This window comes from Rhipicephalus microplus, chromosome 1, assembly GCF_043290135.1.
Source record: "Rhipicephalus microplus isolate Deutch F79 chromosome 1, USDA_Rmic, whole genome shotgun sequence".
In the NCBI taxonomy this organism is placed as follows: domain Eukaryota; kingdom Metazoa; phylum Arthropoda; class Arachnida; order Ixodida; family Ixodidae; genus Rhipicephalus; species Rhipicephalus microplus.
This window is the reverse complement of record NC_134700.1, coordinates 24858644-24877716: the sequence shown is the minus strand read 5'-3', so window position 1 is coordinate 24877716 and position 19073 is coordinate 24858644. Positions and strand designations below refer to the sequence as shown.

Below are 19073 nucleotides of genomic sequence, written 5' to 3'. Positions count from 1 at the left end.
AAGAACCTACGAGAAGAGGCTACATCTGATTACGACGGGACGCTCTGCCCGCGTCTTAAGGAGTTTCGCCCCTAGAACTGTTAGCTGCTCTAGGACAGTCGAGTACTTGTGCCTTTGTTGAAGCGAGCACAAGTGCTTTTGTCGACAGTAAATGACAAACAAAAACACTGTAACACATGAGAGAACCACATTACGCAAATTGCCAGAAGACAATGACGTAGATGTGCAACGAAGATTCACCAGTGCCCAGAGCCGTAGGCAGAAAAGGGCACCACCTTTATTCGAAGAGTGGGGCGGGCACAAAGGTGCGGCCGTGTGCTGTTTTGTACTCTGTAGCTCATCGCTAAAAAAAGTTTCATGACGAGGGGGGCGAAAGTACCACTCCTGCCTACGTTGCTGCCAGTTCATGTACAGCTGCTAGCATGAAAGGACCGAAACGGATGTAATGGTGGTCGGTTTTACGTAAAAACAGGGAAGCCAAAAGTCGCGTTTGCAATTTGTAGGCCTGACAAAACAACAATAAAAATGGCTTGAAAATGACGTTTACCCACTTGTTGTTTTAGGGGCGAAGATCCTCTTAATCTAACTTTGTCCTGCGTTATGCGTAACCGGCAGTATCAGACAAACAGACTGACAAGCAAATTGACAGACAGATGGATGGACGGACAGACGGATGGACAGAACCATGGAAGGAAGCACGGAAGAACGCACGGAACTAACTGACGCATGGATGAACGCGCGGACAGATGAAAGGACGGACGCACAGACGAACAGACAGACAAACAGACAGACAGACAGACAGACAGACAGACACAGACAGACAGACAGACAGACAGACAGACAGACAGACAGACAGACAGACAGACGCTTCGCCGAACTCATCATGAATCACTGCGTGAGTATGCTGTGTTTTTACGATAATATTTTTGTTTACGATTGTTGTTTCAAAAGCGACTCAATTCACTTTGTACCTGTGAGGGGCTCTCAACGTGTTGGCCGGCTGCCATGTATATTTGTTTAAAACGAACCGTTATCGTCTCCCTCCAGCAGGTTTTCTCACTTCTTTGTCGTGGAATGCTGTGCTGAGGTTAGTTGAGTGTTTGTGCCGTTTCAAAAGTGATCGCAGATATCCTAACCCTTTATATGAAAGGGGAGTACATGTTTTTGATGGCATCCGACATCAGTGCCTTGGTTGTGGTTGCAGTGGCAGCAGAGGAACCACAATTCACGTTTTACGAACAATACGTTTTGATTAAAAAGTATTTCCGAGACCTGTCGTGGCTCTGTGGTAGAATGCTTCATTGATGTGCAAGCTGCTGGGGCTCCATCGCCACTGCGACTTTGACATTTATTATTAGCATTCGTGAGATCAACACTGCCGATGTCATGTTTTTAATTCTCAAAAGTTAAGATTATACTATTGCGTGTTCTCGTCGTTCCTGGGTAGACACTAAGTGTTGATCACCTGTCAATCACATAGACGCATACCAGTGGCCTATATCCACCTGCGGGCATGTGTCTCTGTTCGGCGGGAAGTGTTCGACGACGTACGAGACGGGAATATTATAATAATCATGTATTGATCAGCACGTCGTATTCGTGAAACTATCTTACCCTCCCACACTAATTTTTATTCATGCTAAGCTAAAGGTGTTGTCACGAGAGCAACCAGACGTCAGCGGCTAGATAGATAGGTAGATAGATACGCAGACTGACGCCAAGAGTGCTTGTAGTACGCGAAGAAATGCTTCGCATTTAAAACAGTATGCGTGACTTTTTTCGGCTTGTCCTCACTTTCCGTGTATAAGAATGTCTTAAAAAAAAACTGCAGGAAGACGGCAGCTTTTAGTGATTAAATAAACTCGCGGAGAGATGTTTAGAGCCGACAAATCTTCCTCCAGGACGGGGCAAAACTGACAGAACAGAACAGCTCAATGAGTGTTGACGTGCTGCTTTAAAGACACTCATATATGTGGCAAGTCTTTTTTTTTTCTCAAAATGTTTTTCTCCAACTTTCAAAGACGTTCCCATTTAGTTCAAAAGAAGCATGCATGCAGCATAATACCTAGTTGCTTCGGTGAAGCCTTGTACCAGAAAGAGCAGGCCTGTCGACAGCCAGGAAACTGCGAAAACGGTGCACCATCACTGCAATGCTTGTACATGTCACGGGATATAGTAAGAAATCAACATTCAGTGTTTTGTGAAAACACTGGCACTGACATTTTTGAAACATTTCAGAAATGTTTAATGTCAGCGTAGTCGGCACTCGGCACGTTTTCTCGTGCACTACAGACTTGTCAGAATAAACTGGCTTGCCTATTTAGGTTAATACCGTCACTATTTTGACCATAAAAAAAGACGGGAACCCGTGGGGTTGCTTGGAGAATTGTTACTGTGCCCTTCTTTGAGAAAAATGTCACTTAAGACTCAACAACATGTAGAGAGGTACTGACAGATATTGACATTACAGAGAGTCGATAGTCGCGACCCTTCAATAGTCGCTACTTTATTTAGGGTTGCGACTGTCGAAGCCTCATTCCAGTCACCCAGTAACTACTTATAAATCGTATGCATTCATATTTTACGAACAGCTGAATTCATTTATATAAACTCGGGTGCATGCGCCTGAGCTCTGTGTTTGGGCACCAGTCAAGTTCAAGCGTAATTACAGCAGCTGAAACCCTTGTGAACTCAAGCGCTATAAGGACTTCGTGACGGTGAAATAACCCCTAGAAAGAACGACGACAAAGACGTTGTTCTTCTAGACTCACAGTTATTTCTAGATCTTCACCCTCAAACTTATGCGAACACGCGTTACTGGCTGTCATTCAAAATTATTGTGCTTTATGTTTTTTTCACCCTGGCGATGCGAAACTCTTTTGTGGAGCAGGAGCAACATAGCGCTAGCCGCTTTCGTAACAGTATATTCGATGTAATCAGATTTCTTTCGCAGTTCATGCAATAGATGAACTGCGAAAATTGTTTTTTGTGTTCAGAGTTTTCTTAGGGAGAGGAGTACGTGTTTCAAACAGAGCTCGTAAATTTATTTTGTTACAAATTATACTGAGAGATTTTATTCTATGTTTTTTACAGAAGTAAAACAACCTGACCAAGTGCGATACAGAATGCAGTCGATGCCGAGTGTTTCAGTGCTTCAAGAGAAACGAAACGCATCGTGACGTTCAATTTGTCTTGTTTTCTTTGATACAATTTATATGAAACAAGCAAACGAATACTCACACACAATTCCTCCACCGCGCACATGTGTCTCCATACTTCGAAGTCGTCGTTGAAGAACCTGCACACGTCCCAGCACTGGAAACGAGAGAATGTACAAGGATCTTTTGAACACTGGGCAGTCACTGTCCCGGGTACGCGTCGTCATCGATGGCTGGTGTGGAGATTTAAAGTGGAGAAACGCTTGGAATACACTTTTTTATGCTGGGAGTAGCTCAGCAGCTGCAACTTGATTTACGCTCGTATGATATTTATTTATTTATTTATTTCAATACCCTTAGGGCCCGGGGGCATTACAGAGGGGAGTGGGTTACACAACATAATGAAAAAGCGGAAAATTGGTGGTTACATGGATCAGTGAAGGAAACCAACAAGAAATAATGCATATTATAAGAACAAAAACAGGTATTAAAGAACTACAAAGCTTAACAGGTCTACTGAAAAATGGAAATACTATATTCCTAAATAATATGGCGACAGGTTAGTTATAGCAGCCTTAAACATAGAGGTATTAGACATCTCGACTACAGATCGGGGAAGGTGATTCCAACTTGCTGACGTACGGGGGATGAATGAATTGTAAAAATGGTGGGTGTGGCATGTGGGAATGCCAACCTTATGACTATGGTCGATGCAAGCGGATACGTAAGAAGAAAGGTTATCAATTTATTCTTAAGGACTGAATTGTGGTAATATATCTTGTGAAACAGGCAGAGGCGAGATATTTCTCTACGTTGTGAGATGAGAGGTAATGATAAAGTTGTTTTCATGGAAGTGGCGCTGGAGGTGCGATGATAGTTGGAAAGAATGAAACGAGCAGCCCTACTCTGGATGGATTCAAGCTGATGAATGAGGGTTTCTTGGCTGGGGTCCCACACAGATGCAGCATATTCCATTTTGGAACGTACTAATGACTTATACAGAAGTAATTTTACTGGAAAGGAAGAAAGATGAAAATTACGGCGTATGAAGCCCAGCGTGCGATTAGCATTATTGGTTACAGGTGTTACATGCATCTTCCAGGAAAGATCAGAAGTGATGAGTGCGCCTAGATATTTGTAACATCACACAGGTTCTAGGTTAGTATTATTAAGATGATGAGAGGGCAATGTTGTATCGCGACGTGAAACGCGCATGTGCTTGCATTTGTTAGTGTTTAACTCCATGTTCCACGTGTTAGTCCAGTCACGAACACGCTCTATATCTGATTGAAGAAGATAGACGTCAGAGTCGCTGTTATTAACACGGTATATAACACAGTCGTCTGCGAACAGGCTTATTGATGGACATAGATTATCAGGTAAGTCGTTTATGTAGATGAGGAGAAGCAAAGCTCCCAGCACAGAGCCTTGAAGCATGCCTGATTCAACTGCAGAAGTGATGGATGAGGTGTCATTCACAGTGACAAATTGGGAACGATCAGTGAGAAAAGAGTGAAGCCATTGAAGAACGTTCGGATCAATGTTAAGTTTGCTGAGTTTTAAAAGAAGCAGTTGATGAGAAACCTTGTCGAACGCTTTTGAGAAGCCTAAGAATATGCAGTCGACAATGGAACCCCCGTCAAGAATGAAATCTAGGTCATGTGTGAATGTCAAAAGTTGTGTTTCACATGAAAATGACTTACGAAATCCATGCTGGTGATCTGTAAAAAAGGAGTTTGACTGTAGGAAAGATGCGAGATGAGAGCAAATAACATGTTCCATAACTTTACATGAAATACATGTGAGTGATGAGTGAGATTGGTCGATAATTATATGAAGAATGCTTATCCCCAAACTTGTGCAAGGGAATCACCTTCCCTACCTTTCAGTCTTCCGGAATGCAACCGGTATGAAGCGATTGCTGAAATATATTAGTGAGAATGATGGCACTGTACACTTTAGTACTAATTAAAAACTATGAATTGATGCCATCAACACCACATGATGATGAAACTTTTAGATTTTTTATGATTTTTTCTATATCGGCAGCATCAAAGACAATGGGGTCCATTGTTAAGAAATTCGAACTAGCATATGGGGGAGTTACTGAACACACGTTTTGTGAAAAAGCAGAAACAAATACAGAGTTCAGAAGATCTGCGGATTCTTCAAGTTTGATTATGCGATTGTTTGCATCTTTAAGGGTGATTGAGGAATTGTCTCTTTTGTTCACTACATTCCAAAATTGCTTAGGGTTGGTAATTAAAAGAAATGGTAATGTAGTATTGAAAAATGAATCCTTAGCATCTTTTAGGGCTTGTTTGTATTCCGTAGCTACGGCCTGATAATCACTCCAACGTTCTTGAGTGCCAGTTACCTTTGCAGAGCTCAAAATGCATTTTTTTCTTATTGGGTAGTCGTTTAAGCGATTGACTGAACCATGGTGATTGCAAGTTAGATGTGATGACTATGCGTGGCACATATTTTTCTATGAGTGATAGAACCTTTTCTTTGAATAAAGTCCAGTTAGTATTACCGGAGCAATCATGAAAGTTGTGCATGTAATCACTTAAAAAAGCTGAAAGATCATGATTAATAGCATCAAAATCTGCACGTTTATAGTCCCCTATATATTTTTGGGGTTCCTACTGTGAGATACTGTGCAGGTGAAAGAAAAATGAAGCAGCAAGTGGTCGCTTAGCCCCTGCAAGTAGGATATGGAATAGGAAAGATCAGGCGCAGTGGTGAGCACTAAATCTAAGATGTTAGATGCGGTAGACGTAATTCGTGTTGCCTGTGTTATTAGCTGGGACAAGTTAAAATCGTTGCGCAAATTCAAAAACGCGTATCTCGCTCCGGAGAAAGAATGACAAGTGGAATGCACGTTTGACCAAACTAAGTCGCCTAGTAAAATGAGTGGACTATTCGGATACCGTACTGTTAGCGTGGAAATGAAATCATGAAGCTCGTCAACAACAATGGATGAACAGGATGGTGGTCGATAACAAGCGCCCAATATGAACTTCTTGGAACACGTTTGTATATCAACCAAAACAAGTTCCAAAGCAGTACTAAAATGAATTGGAAAAGACGAAATCGTATCTGAAACCGCGATAAGCACACCGCCTCCACACCGAACACCTCTGCAACAACGGTAAGTGTTGTAGTGTTTTCTGCAATCAAATAATTCACTGTTATCAACCTGCGCAGACAACCAGGTTTCAGTAAGGCAGATTATGTTGGCGTTAGAAGCATTGCTAACAGAGCAGAGATCGTCACGTTTTGTAATTAGGCTTCAAATGTTTGTGAAAAGAAACGAAAGTTGATTTGCGACTGGTAGCTTTGATCCACTTCCCCTCGAGTAGCGCTATTCGGTGTTGTGCACAGTTGCATGCGGCGACTCACGCGAGAGATGTGAAGTTTTGACTGATGACTTAAAGAATTCGGAGATTTCACGTGCTCAATCATCAGAGGGGTTGTAGATGTAGCACTTTCTATTTACGTACAGTTTGTTAAAGCGAAGCTTAAATCTTGAGGATTGAGTTTTGCCAAATTGAGCCAGTTTCTTTCTGGCAAGGCGAGCAGCTGGCGAATAGTCTTCACTAACGGCAACATTTACTTCCTTCAGTTTCGAACTACTCAGAAGTATTTGCTGCTTGAGCTTGAAGGAAGAGGATTTGGCAATGATTCGCCGGCACTTATTGGGATGATAACCGCCAAGCCTGTGTGCTCGTTCGATTAGTATTTCAGAGGGTGCTATTTCTAATCTGGATGAAAACACATTCATCAGGTTTTCTTCTGTCTGAGCCCAGGACTTTGACTGGGCATCAAGCAGCCCATAGAATAAGAGGTTGTCTCGCCGCTGCATATCCTCGAGCTCACCTTGCCGAGCACGCAGTTGATCGTTTTCGCTGCTAATATGGCTAATCGATGGGCGAAAACGCTGTATCTCTTCCTGGACTTCCTCAATCACGACCATTTTGCGCTCTACTTCAGTTAATTGTTTGCCTAAAACAGTAAGGTTTTCTTGAAAACACGCCTGTGTTTCTTTAAGCTCATCAACAGATTTGATTAGATCTGTCTGGTCCCTCTTCATTTTTTCGGTACGCCTGTTTACAGCTTGTAACATAATGAATATAATGCCACCTGGTGTTCTGTGCCAGTGAACAGTGGGTCAGTTCTGTGCCGGTGAACGAGGAAGACGAAGACGAGCAACCCGTGCCAGTGGAGACGTCTTTCTTGGTCTCTGAGATTTTCGACAGTCGCGTCCCTTTATACGTTCCTTCGAGCTCTTAGCACGTGACAACTGGTGGAGGTGCTTGGTACCCTATGCACCGATCCCCTCCTAGTACAAGAAGCTCCAGCCCCATACCGGTGGCTACGCCTGTTCACCGTGCTAGCCGCAGGATCCGTGGACTGGACCCTGAGTTCGGACTTCTCTCTGAAGAGATGACGGCCCCAACCATTCCAGGCAGCGCCGTCTCAAGCGGCTCCAACCCAGCCGGTATGAAAGGCGCAACGCCATCGCAATATACACTCTTCAAACCAAAAACGCCGAATCCCTTTCATGGTGCTGTCCATGAGGATGTTGAAGATTGGCTACTCCACTATGACTTCGTTGCCACTCATAACATGTGGGATGACACAGACAAGCTCCGACATGTCTACTTCAGTTTGAATGACGGGGCACGGGTTTGGTACGAAAACCGGGCAGGTGTGTTCACGTCAAGGGTGGACTTCAAACGCCGGCTTCTTGAAACGTATGCAAGTCCCGATCACCGAGAGCGAGCCGAACGTGAACTCCAGTGCCATATGCAAATGCCAAATGAAGGCGTAGCAATGTATGTTGAGGACATGACGCGTCTTTTTCGACGAGCCGACCCTCACATGCCGGAAGAGAAGAAGGTACGTTACCTGATGCGTGGAGTGAAGGAGCAGGTGTTCGGTGGTCTTGTACGCAGCCCCCCCAAGACTACGTCAGAGTTTCTTGCTGAAGCCGTCCTGCTTGAAAGCACGCTTCGGCAACGGACCCAGACGTACGAGCGACAAGTGACTTTGCTTCTGCTACGGACTACATGGGTGGTCTTGGGGCCCACGTCGACTTCTTCCGAGAGCTCATACACTCCGTAATTCGCGAAGAACTGCAGAAGTTTTCTGCACCCTCAGCGCCCACTGTCAGTTCTTTGTCCGGCATCGTCCGAGATGAAGTTCAGCAGGCACTACGAGAACCGTCCTGTCAGACAGAGCCGCGGCCCTTAAATGACTTCCCTCGCATGTCGTATGCGCAAACTCTCCTCCTGCCAGCACCACCTTTGGCTCCGCTTCCCACCGCGGCCCCTGCCATGCTTCCGGCAGACCAAACTCTGCTCCAACCTGCACAACATTTCACTCCGCCTTATACCACAGCCCCAGCCATGCTTCAGGCAGTCCAAGCGGGCCCGTACCTCAGTGACCACCGACCGATTCCGCGAAAATCAGACGTATGGCGGGCCTCCAATCAACGTCCGCTTTTCTATCACTGTGGTGAACCTGGGCACATCTACCGACAGTGCACTTATCGACAGCTGGGATTTCGTGGTTTTTCGGCCAACTCCACACCTCCTAGGTTCGGCCAGCGGCCTCCGGAAATCGCTGAATACGTTGCTCAGCAGCGCGGATCGACATCTCGGCACCACTCACGCTCTCCACCACCGCGGTGGTTCTCGCCGAATCATCGCACCTATGCGAGCGTGGCACAGGGCCGGGCACCTAGCCCGCGTCGGGAAAACTAGCCTCAGCGACTTTCAGGGGCAAGGCCACTCACACTGGTCATGCTCAAGGCCCCCTATCGACGCGGACTGAAGATACCGACGATCATATACTTAGAAATTTTGGCGCAACCTCGACTCACGCAAACACTCTCAGTAGATGTTGCTTTCTCAGTAGATGTTGAAGACCTGTTTTATTCGGTACCTCATGATAAGCTTTTGACTTCGGTCCGACAGTGCATAGAAGATAATGGTGACGTTTCTTTTATGAATAATGCGGGCGTATCCGTTGAAAACTTTTTAGCACTTTTAGAATTTTATCTTAACGTTACTTTTATTACTTTTAACGACAAGCCCTATCTACAACGACAAGGCATCTGTATAGGTTCTTGTGTCGCCCCTGTTCTTACTGATATTTTTTTAGCAGATGTAGATAGGACGTTGGATAAATTTTTAAGGGGGAATAAGGTTTTGAAGATTTTTAGATATGTTGACGATTTTTTAATTCTTTTAGACAAGCGGGGGCCATATACACCCCCCAATTACTTTTTAGATTTTCAAGTAGACGCCTGTACTTCAGTGAGTGTGCGTGCGGATGAGGTATCATATGAAGTGCAGCGTTCTTATTGTGAACATGTGCTTAGTGTTTTTAAAGATCATGGACGCGGACTTAGGTTCACTACCGAGGTACCCACAGAGGCTTGTCTCCAGTTTTTAGACCTCAAGCTACTGTGGGGTAGTGAACACTTTTGTTGGGTGTACCGGCCTAGAGTGAAGAAGGGGCTGTTGCCGTATGATTCTGCACACTCGAAATTAGTTAAAAGAGGTATTGCTTCGCTATGTCTAGAATCCTCGTTGATTAAGTCGTGTCCACACCACATGCGTACTAGTTTTTATGAACAGATCAGCCGATTGACGGCGGCGGGCTTCCCTTCGTCGGTCCTAAACGCGGTCGCCGAGTCACTACTGCAGAAGATGAAACGTGGAACACAAAGGGATAGAGCTACTTGGGATCCTTCGGGTTCCAAGCTTCAAGTCGTGCCTTACGTGCACAAGCTCTCCCATAATATTAAGAAGGTTGCTGCAAGGCATGGTGTGGCTGTGGTCTTTTCTGCGCCAGAAAAGCTCGCCAAGTTATGTCCGCGTATTTGCAATGGCAAGAGACGCGGTTGCGTGAAAAAACATGAGAATGCCTTCGTAAAATGTTCCATGGGAGTTGTATACTCCATTCCTTTTTCCTGCGGTAACGTGTACATTGGCATTACCGAGCGATGCCTCAATGACCGGCTTAGGGAGCATGCGCTAAAGGTTAAGAAAAACGAGGATAAGTACGCACATCTTGTGTCGCATATTGCCGCATGTGGGTGTGAACCACGATTTTCGGATACAAGGATTCTTGGGAGAAGCTCAAATTTATCAGCACGTTTGCTGTTAGAAGCATATTATATAGAAAAGAATAAAGATATATGTGTCAGCGAGCCATCTTTGGTGTTGCATCAACAAGAAATATCTTTCCTTGATGCGAGGGTTTAGCGATTATATCTCCTTTTCGTGTTAACCCCCCCCCCCCCTTTTTTCCTTTTTTTACCTTTTTTTTTACTTGTTCCTAGTGGTGTGGTGACGCCATGTTGGTTTTCTACTGGCGCAGTTCTGTTAGTTTGTGCCTTTGCGCATTTCGATGTACGTATTTAAGAAGGTCAGATAGGAGCAATAAACAGTTGGTAGTGAGCGCTGCGTGTCGGGTGTGTTGCTCTGGTGTAAGTGTGTGTGCTTGTGTGAGTGTTTGCGTGAGTCGAGGTTGCGCCAAAATTTCTAAGTATATGATGTATAACCAACTAGCCCAACAACAAGTTTTATTAAGATACCGACGATACATCGACAACGACACCACCGGCTGATTGCGGAAGAGTGTCCTTAGATATTCCTGTTCTGCGAAGATGGTCGCGAAGTCAGCGCTTTAGTGGACACTGGTGCGGACTATTCCATAATTAGCGAAAAGCTGGCCGCCCTTCTCAAGAAAGTAACGACGCCTTGGAACCAAACGCCAATTCGTACAGCTGGCGGGCATATCGTCACGCCACTCGGTATGTGCACGGCAACACTGCAAGTCCGCGGTTGTACATTTGTTGCTAGTTTAAGCGTTCTCCGGCAGTGTTCTCAGAGACCAAGAAGGACGTCTCCGCTGGCACGGGTTGCTCGTCTTCGTCTTCCTTGTTCACCGGCACAGAACTGACCCACTGTTCACTGGCACAGAACACCAGGTGGCATTATCATTAAACTTCTTAGTCTGTGAATCAGTAAGAGGACTTTGCACTTGGGCTCTAGTGTTAGATCCGGGATTGAGCTCAACATCACCGGACAACATAAGCAATTGAGTTACAACGTCAAAGCACTCATGAAGACGCACTCATATGGACGCTTTGTGTTGCTTAAGGAGTGATAACGTGGTAGGGTTGTTTTGCAGTAAAAGGTGATATTATGAAACCGCGAATGACTACACTTTTGCTGTAATGGGCAAATGAAAAAACTGAGTTTTTGACTGAATATATTAAAAAAACGTACGCAACAGTTGGACTGGTTCAAGTTGTTAAAAATGACAACGTTGAGTTATGCCAATGGTGAAATTCCATGATGTGAGCCTCGCAATAAGAAACTCGAGTGCCAGCGTAATCCAGGAGTGTATAAAGCTTAGGCTTGAGCAAAAAATTCTGACATTCAACTCAACAAATTAAATCCAATATTTAAAAAATGGTTCGATAAAGTGACGAACGGTGAAATGCAATCTCTTAACCCTTGTGCCTGAAGAAATCAAATTAGTATGGGTAACGCATGCTTAGGCATATGCACATACCGAATTGGTTTTAGACAAGTTAATATCATGTGTGATGTGACGAAGACATGCATTGCGTTTAAGGTTAGGTGGCTTGTTTACAATGCCCACTTTTATTTAGCATGAAAGTGCGTTGTGCCGTGGTCCTCCCCCGCTCCCCTGACGTATTTCTGTCAAGGATATCACGCTGTATATTATATACAAACAGATTGCCGGAAAAAAAATTATGGACTATCTCCCTGAAGGGAATCCTGATCGGATGAAAAGCAACCGTGGTGCGAGTAAAATTCAGGTTCTTTTGATTCTTGAGAAACCAACTCTCACCACTTGGTGCCAGAGAAGCACCACCAGAGGTGGTATAGCAAAATGGGAGAAGAAAACGTGCTGCCACTATCCAAATAGCGGCGATTTACTTCCTGGTCACTTGAAGATGAAGAAACGCTATGGAAGTTCCAGTAGGCTGAGAATAACTTGTATTTATAGACTGTACAAAAGTTACATAAATACGGACATCAACGTTACAAAAAGAGGGAGAGAGAGAGAAACACTTCGAAAGTGAACAGACTTCTGTACGGCGACCCTACGGGATTCCGCAGAACCGAAGGTGCCTAACACCGCAAGCCCGGTTCAGAACGCTTCGCTGAACTACGGGGCCTCTTCTTATTCCTTCGGTGCTCCGCCCTTACACAACTCTTGCTGAATCGTCGCATGTTAGTCCTCTGATGGGACAGTACACTTGGTCGATCAAAACCTCGTCACAAGGACGCCATCTTCGCGCCCGTAGGGACCCATACCTTCTTTTTAAATAACAAAACAACATGAATGCATATGAAACAAAACTAGAAAATGCCATAAAATTGTGGTCAAGCTCTTCGGCGCACAATTATCTAGACTTATAGCTACACGTACTGGGCTTTTACGGCCATAGAACGGCTTCGCTGTAACACGTCAACTTTTTTGACGACAGGGCAATAATCCGCCTGTCGCTGTGTGCCGAAAGAGAAATCGCTCACTGATCACCCATGGCTCCACTTATGAGCTCATTTGCGAGAAATACCGTGGGAGCAGTCGAAAACTGCAGATGTGCGCAGCGTGATAACCCTCGCAGCACAGACTTATGAATGGGGGCATGTCAGCCTGCTCTAACTTAACGCATAACCCAGCACGCAACCAGAAAATAAGAATGAGGGAGTAGCCATCACGGCACGGCACTGTCTCTTCCATGCCATATGCACAGACGCAGTCCGCTTTGCAGGGCTTCTCTCCGTTTTTCGGTGCTTCTCAAGTGAGAGTAGCCTTCAGACAAGGTCATTTTTCTAAACCACAGTGCCGTATTTGTGGCGCAATGGCTTTTCGAGCTGATCTTCCCAAGATAAAACACAGCAGCGGCGCACATGCGTGCTCTCACCGGGGTACTCTGCGGCCGGTGGCCATGGGCGTGAGGAGCTGAGTTGTGTGGCTACTCTCCCCCAGGTGCTACTTCTCAGTGCGCCACCTTTCCAACAGTGGTTTCCCATTAGTACATATATACGGTATCTTGCGTGGTTGCTCAATCACGCGCGCGCTTATCTCATAATTCAAGCTCCTTGTACCTCTTGTGCTTCCATCTCATGTTTGTTCAGAAGTTACAGTGTTCAAAGAGAACACGAACGTCAGTTCTGTCACTGCAGCAGCCGCGTTTACAAAAGGATAGTGCTCACGCGCATGAATGGATAATTGTGGCAGTTGTTCACTCTCATCCTGTGTGTACATGTGCGTGATTTTGCACATCTTTCTGTTTGAACAGCGCTCTTTAAAGGGCCAATCACCAGGCCCCATACCGAATATTAGTTAGAGAGTGGAAGTTTTTGGGTGTCTCATGAGGAACATTTTGCCACAAAAATTTTTTGAATCGGTTCATCACGAGCGGAGAAAACAGGTTTTTTTTAAGCGGCCCGAAACGAGGATGAGAGGAAGCGAGCTCAAAACCCTTGCCGCTTCACCGCGTAGCCTTCGCAAGCCATATATCTTCCCCACCCTCTCCAGCATCTGACCATGAGGTGACGTGCGCATGACACGCCCAAACAAGTCCAACCACCGAGCACGCGAGCAGCGTTGCTTTGTTGACCAGCGTTATTTTGTGGTCTGCTGCCTGTTTCTTCGGGATAGTTTGGAAATGCTGGCTTAGACACGGTAGAATAGATGAGCACAATGAGTGCGCGAACGCATAGGAGTGTTCCACGGTGGTCGTCTGCTCAATGCGCTGACCGCGGGGACACAAACACATGTGAAACGCTGGCATATTAGCCCCGCATCTCGTAGCATTTCACGGAAAAAATGAAAGAAAACGCGCACAATTTTTTATTGCGTCTCATTATTTATTTCAAGTTTTATTAATCCCCTAAAGCAACAAATACGTAACCCACGCATATTGTGGTAAATAATTTTTGCCATGTCACGTCGTATATTTTTGAGAACGTCAGAGCAGAGTCGTCTACGTAGTGGACCAACGTCACTGCATTGCCGTGTACGTAGGGCCATTCCTACGCCCACGTCATGCCCTCATTCTCTAGGCGTGTGCCGGCAGAGGGGAGGGGGAGCAGCGTTCATCTTGAAATTTGACCTTTTTCCGTGGCGCGTAGCGTTGCAAATTTTGGCAGACGTGATCATGAACGCCTCGTCTACGCATTGCGCTTGTCAGCTTGAAATTGTCAAACCTGGTGAGTGGCCCCTTATGTGTAGAGCTGTGACAGTCGCTAGTCCTGGCTCACCCTGTGTATGTTCATTCCGTGTGTGATTTCTGCTTGAAGTACGCGCTGCAAGTTTCGAGCTGCTTGCTGTTCTTCGCGTGACTTTGCAATTCATGGCTTTTGCTGAAACAATACACACTGAATGCTCAAATACTTTTTGAAGACACGTTTCACTTTCGCGTTATATCAATTCCTATATAGGAGTATCACCAACGCTTTTTTTTATGGATGGAGGGGAAAAGAGAAGAGTTGAACATCCTGGATCAAACAGGTAAAACTGTCAAAGTTTTTCCCTTCGTGTGTCGTTTTTCTCTCAGAATAAAACACTGCTATCTGACTTCGGCGAACAGGGCTCCGAGACGAGATTTAGTTTGAACCTGGGCATCGTAACAACGCTGGCCTTTGAACATGCGAGGGAAAACCAGAATTCCTCAAATCCTAGTGCACATGTGACGTCTCGGCATGCATCACCATCCATGGCCCTCCAGGTGGACGTGTGCACAGACAGCAAACTACTCAACCTTCCTTCATTTCTGTAAGTATATACTTATAAGCAGTTCGCAGAAGTTGTATAGCATTTGTCTTACTTTTATCGCTAAATTATTTTCTTAAGTAGAAATCAACTTTTCTTTATTTCGCGCTCGAACCTGTTGGTCTGGGAAATATACGTTCTCAAGCTTTAAATATTGAAAGAAAACGTTTTTTAGATGCGGAGCATCTAATACTCGAGGCTTGTAGTGCGGCGCCGTCCGCAAGCTTCCTCCTCCTTCTTCCACCATCTGTGCATTCCTTCCTCCTCTACACACCGCGCGCGCTTCACTCCTCCACCATCTGTGCACCCTTCCTCCTCTACACACCACGTGCGCTTCTCCTCTTCACGAACATTCGCTAGCTGTATAATGTAGCGCACATGCGCCGTCACGCTTCGAGAACATCGGCAGCTGAAGCGCGCGCATGCGCCATCGCGCTTCGAGAACATCGGCAGCTGACGCGCGCGCATGCGCCGTTGCGCTTCTCCCCCTTCTCGAACATTCGATAGCTGACAGTGCATGCGCCGTCGCGCTGTATATATACTCAAGGTCGGTGCTCGCTCGCTCAGTTGCCGCTCGTCGGTTGGTTTGCACGGCGCGTCGACGTCCGAGGTCGCAATGATCGACGTCCCTTCGACCAGCGCCGGCCAAAGTGTTGGCGGAACCGCAACCAAGTCGTCGTCCGAAGACAAGGCAGCGCGGAGAAGAGCTCGCGACGCCGAACGGAAACGTCGGCGTCGAGCGGAAGATGCTCAACTTAGAGAACGTGAAGCCGCTGAGAGACGTCAGCGTCGAGCAGCAGCACCGAATTCAGCCACTTTGAAACGTAAGCGTCGACAAGAGGACCCGGACTTTCGAAAACGGCAAGCCGAGTGCAAGCGTCGGCGACGAGAGGCCGATCCCGATGCTGCCCGCGAGCGCAAGCGCACCGAGGTAGCGGCGTGGCGCGCCAAGCAGTATGCCACGCCCACGCTCGCTTCAAGCGCGACTTCCTCCACGTCTTTGCAAATTTCGACCTACGGCCACTGCAACCCGATCCACTCACTCTTCACTTTACCGACCAAAAAGCCATCGTGCTCAAAGTTCGTCGCAATAAATAAACACCGCCCTTTCGCATACGTGTCGTACGTGTTCACTCCTTTAACACCCCTCCTACAACCACGTTAACCAATTTAGCCAGCGACCCAAGTAAGTCGCAATTTAACACCCCATTTCACAACCACGTTAACCAATTTAGCCATCGACCCAAGTAAGTCGCACTTTAACACCCCGTTAACCAATTATATGCTCCGCATCCTCCTCAGTGTTCCCCCAGGGAAGCTGCGGGCAATTTTTTTATGATGCGTTTCACGACAGAGCGTACACTGCAAATAAAAAAAGACAACGCTAACATCTATCAAATACTATTTTGCAAAGAAGAATGATGGCACGCTCTTCTCGAAGACCCAACGCCAGCACACAAACTGTAAGTGCCTAATACGCGTACACTGGAAGTACGATAATGAGCACATACTATATAGCGTTGGTAATAATTGGCAATAATATTTCATATCTTCCAGACTACCAACATTCAGTTTTTTAGTAAAAAAATGCTTTTGAATGTTTTAGTAAAGGTGGAGTTATCGACTTAAACATTGTAAGCTCTCACCCGTTTTGAGCTTTGTCCACGTCTCGGAGGTGTGTTTTTATCATGAAGCAGCTGTCTGACACCACCGTATATGGAATCTTCTTGTTGATGCCGAGCTGCTCTCCCGTCTTTTTTTGTGTGTGTGGTCTGTTTAAGAACCTGAGTGTTCTCATGGACCGACAGACTGTATATTGTAAGCACAATATTCACAGCATTTGACCTTCATCTTCATCTGTATATAATCGTCACAAGGAACGTCGTCTTCGTTCAAAGCATTGATCAGGCGATTACGTCTAATAAATGCCGTCGCGTCCCCAACGCTGCTACCGTCTTGCAGAGTGATGGGGGCTGCTTCGATCCCCAAGTTCTCTCCTACCTCACGTTCCCGCGTTGCTTCGTTCGGATCGCCGCTTGCTCCCCCCGTCCGCTCTCATGGCTCAAGAAACGCTGCCCGGACAATCCAGCATCCCTGTCCAACAAACCATTCCTGCCTGGATCGTCAACGCCCGGCAACGCAACCCACCTATCTTCTCAAGTCTTCCACGCGACGACGTCGAGAAATGACTGAAAGAATACAACATGACCAGTGTTTACAACCAAAGAGATGAGCCCCCAAAACTTCGTCACGTCACATTTCTATCTGTCCGATGTCGCGAAAACGTGGTTATTCAACCGCGAGACCAGCTTCCCGGATCGGCCAACTTTTGTTCAACACGTCCGTGAGATTTTTCGGAAACCGAACATCCATTCCGAAGTGCCAAAACAAAAACTCGATGAGCATGTACAACACCCCGGGGAGACGTACACTTCGTACATTGAAGACGTTCTTGCCCTTTGCCACCACGTGAACTTAGAAATCACAGAAGCTGATCATGTTCGTCACATCCTCAAAGGGATAGGCCATGTCACTTTGACGCTTTGGCTGTCAAAAACCCCACCACCATTGAGGACGTCATCAACATATGTCAACATCTTGATGAACTCCAAGCCATTTGATTGCATCCAGACGACAGTGACAGCCAACCTTCCTCGGAGCGGATTTCGCACGCTGATTTGCACTCTGATTTGCTTAAGGCTTGTCATGTGCATACGATTAATTAAGCACCCGGGATTTCAGTGTTCTCAGTTTCTACGCCTGTCACATAGTTTGCCGTTCTCATGTATTATTTTTTTTTCGCTGAATAATTCATATGCGGGGTTTACCATCCAAAAACTACCATAATAATAGGAGAGACGCCGTAATGGAGGGATCGGGAAATTTCGCCCACTTGACGTTCTTTAACGTGCATCCAAATCTGAGCACACGAGCCTACAGCATTCCCACTTACATCAGAAATGCAAGTTCTACAAACAGATTCATGGCACGGCCATGGGGGCTTCTATATCAGTGACCGAAGCTAATTTGACTATGAAAGTGCTTAAAAGTCGAGGGCTCTTCTCGTTAAGCCTAGCTCCAAAGCTGTTTTCCCGCTTTGTGGACAATATTTTTTGCATAATTTAGCTAGGAGTAGTTCATGAGTTTAATTCACATCTCAGCAGCATGGAAGCAGCAATTCAATTCACGGAAGACCTTAATATTTTCATTCCTTGATACGATAAGGAATAGGCCCACTAGGTCGTTTGGCGTGCTCAGAAAGACAACCCACTCAGGGCGTTACTTGCATTTTGATAGCATGCAAGCTGCTTCTCCTAAAAAGGGCACCAGTTTATACGTTTCTACGATGGGCGCAGAAAATCTGCATAAGACAAGCAGACTACGCAGCCGACGTACTCTTGGTACGGTGGTAATTGTCTGCCTGTGATATCCGAAACACTTCTTGAAATCTGTCGAACGACAAATCACTCGCCCGCATTTACCCTATGCTGCATGTTGTCAAAAGCATGTGGTAATACCGTATATTGCCTCCTTGCCTCCTTACGCGAAGTCCTGTGTTCTGCGTTCCTACAACGTTCAGGTGGCACATATTACGTACCAGAAACTCCGACAATCACTCGTAAATGTGAGGGAACAATTACCCAAAGCGATGTTCCGTGGTGTTGTGTACACTCACAAGAGTGGAAGCTTGGGCTAGTTGGTGCGTATTCATATTTGCAAGGTGTTTCAGCGCGCGAACAAAGGAAAAAAGGACAGGGTAGACAGAAAGAGCGCTACTTCCAACTAACTTTATTTCGCAGATTGGCAAGAATTTATACGTCTAAAAAGGAAGATTACAGAGCATAAATGTAAAAAACAAGCCCAATCTACACACCAGTAACAGCACGTGTGACAGGTCCTCTAATGCCTCAAAGCCCAGCCAGGTAATCGCGTTCAGCCTGGGATAAAGCAACCGATGAAGTGCTTACGCATTTATTTCATAGCACGTGTATTCTTTCTGCTTCGATAATTTCTCGGGTAAGTTGCTCCCTGTGCCTTGCCAATATAGAGCACTGATCAAAGAGGGGGGTGCACCCA

The 19073-nt window shown here is 45.9% G+C and overlaps 1 protein-coding gene across 18 annotated transcripts in view; it reads right to left on the bottom strand.

Moving 5' to 3' along the window:
* LOC119178120 (uncharacterized) overlaps positions 1–19073 on the bottom strand; it is a 647314-nt gene that overhangs the window by 538156 nt on the left and 90085 nt on the right. For all 18 annotated transcript variants that reach the window (XR_012894641.1, XR_012894638.1, XR_012894639.1 and 15 more), the window contains 2 exons: positions 3241–3315; positions 2066–2123 (listed from right to left, as the gene is read on the bottom strand). Coding sequence is in view for 12 of the 18 variants with exons in the window: in XM_075891185.1 (XP_075747300.1) it covers positions 2066–2123; positions 3241–3315 (133 nt within the window). In the remaining 6 variants the exon portion in view is untranslated. The remainder of the gene's footprint in view (positions 1–2065; positions 2124–3240; positions 3316–19073) is intronic.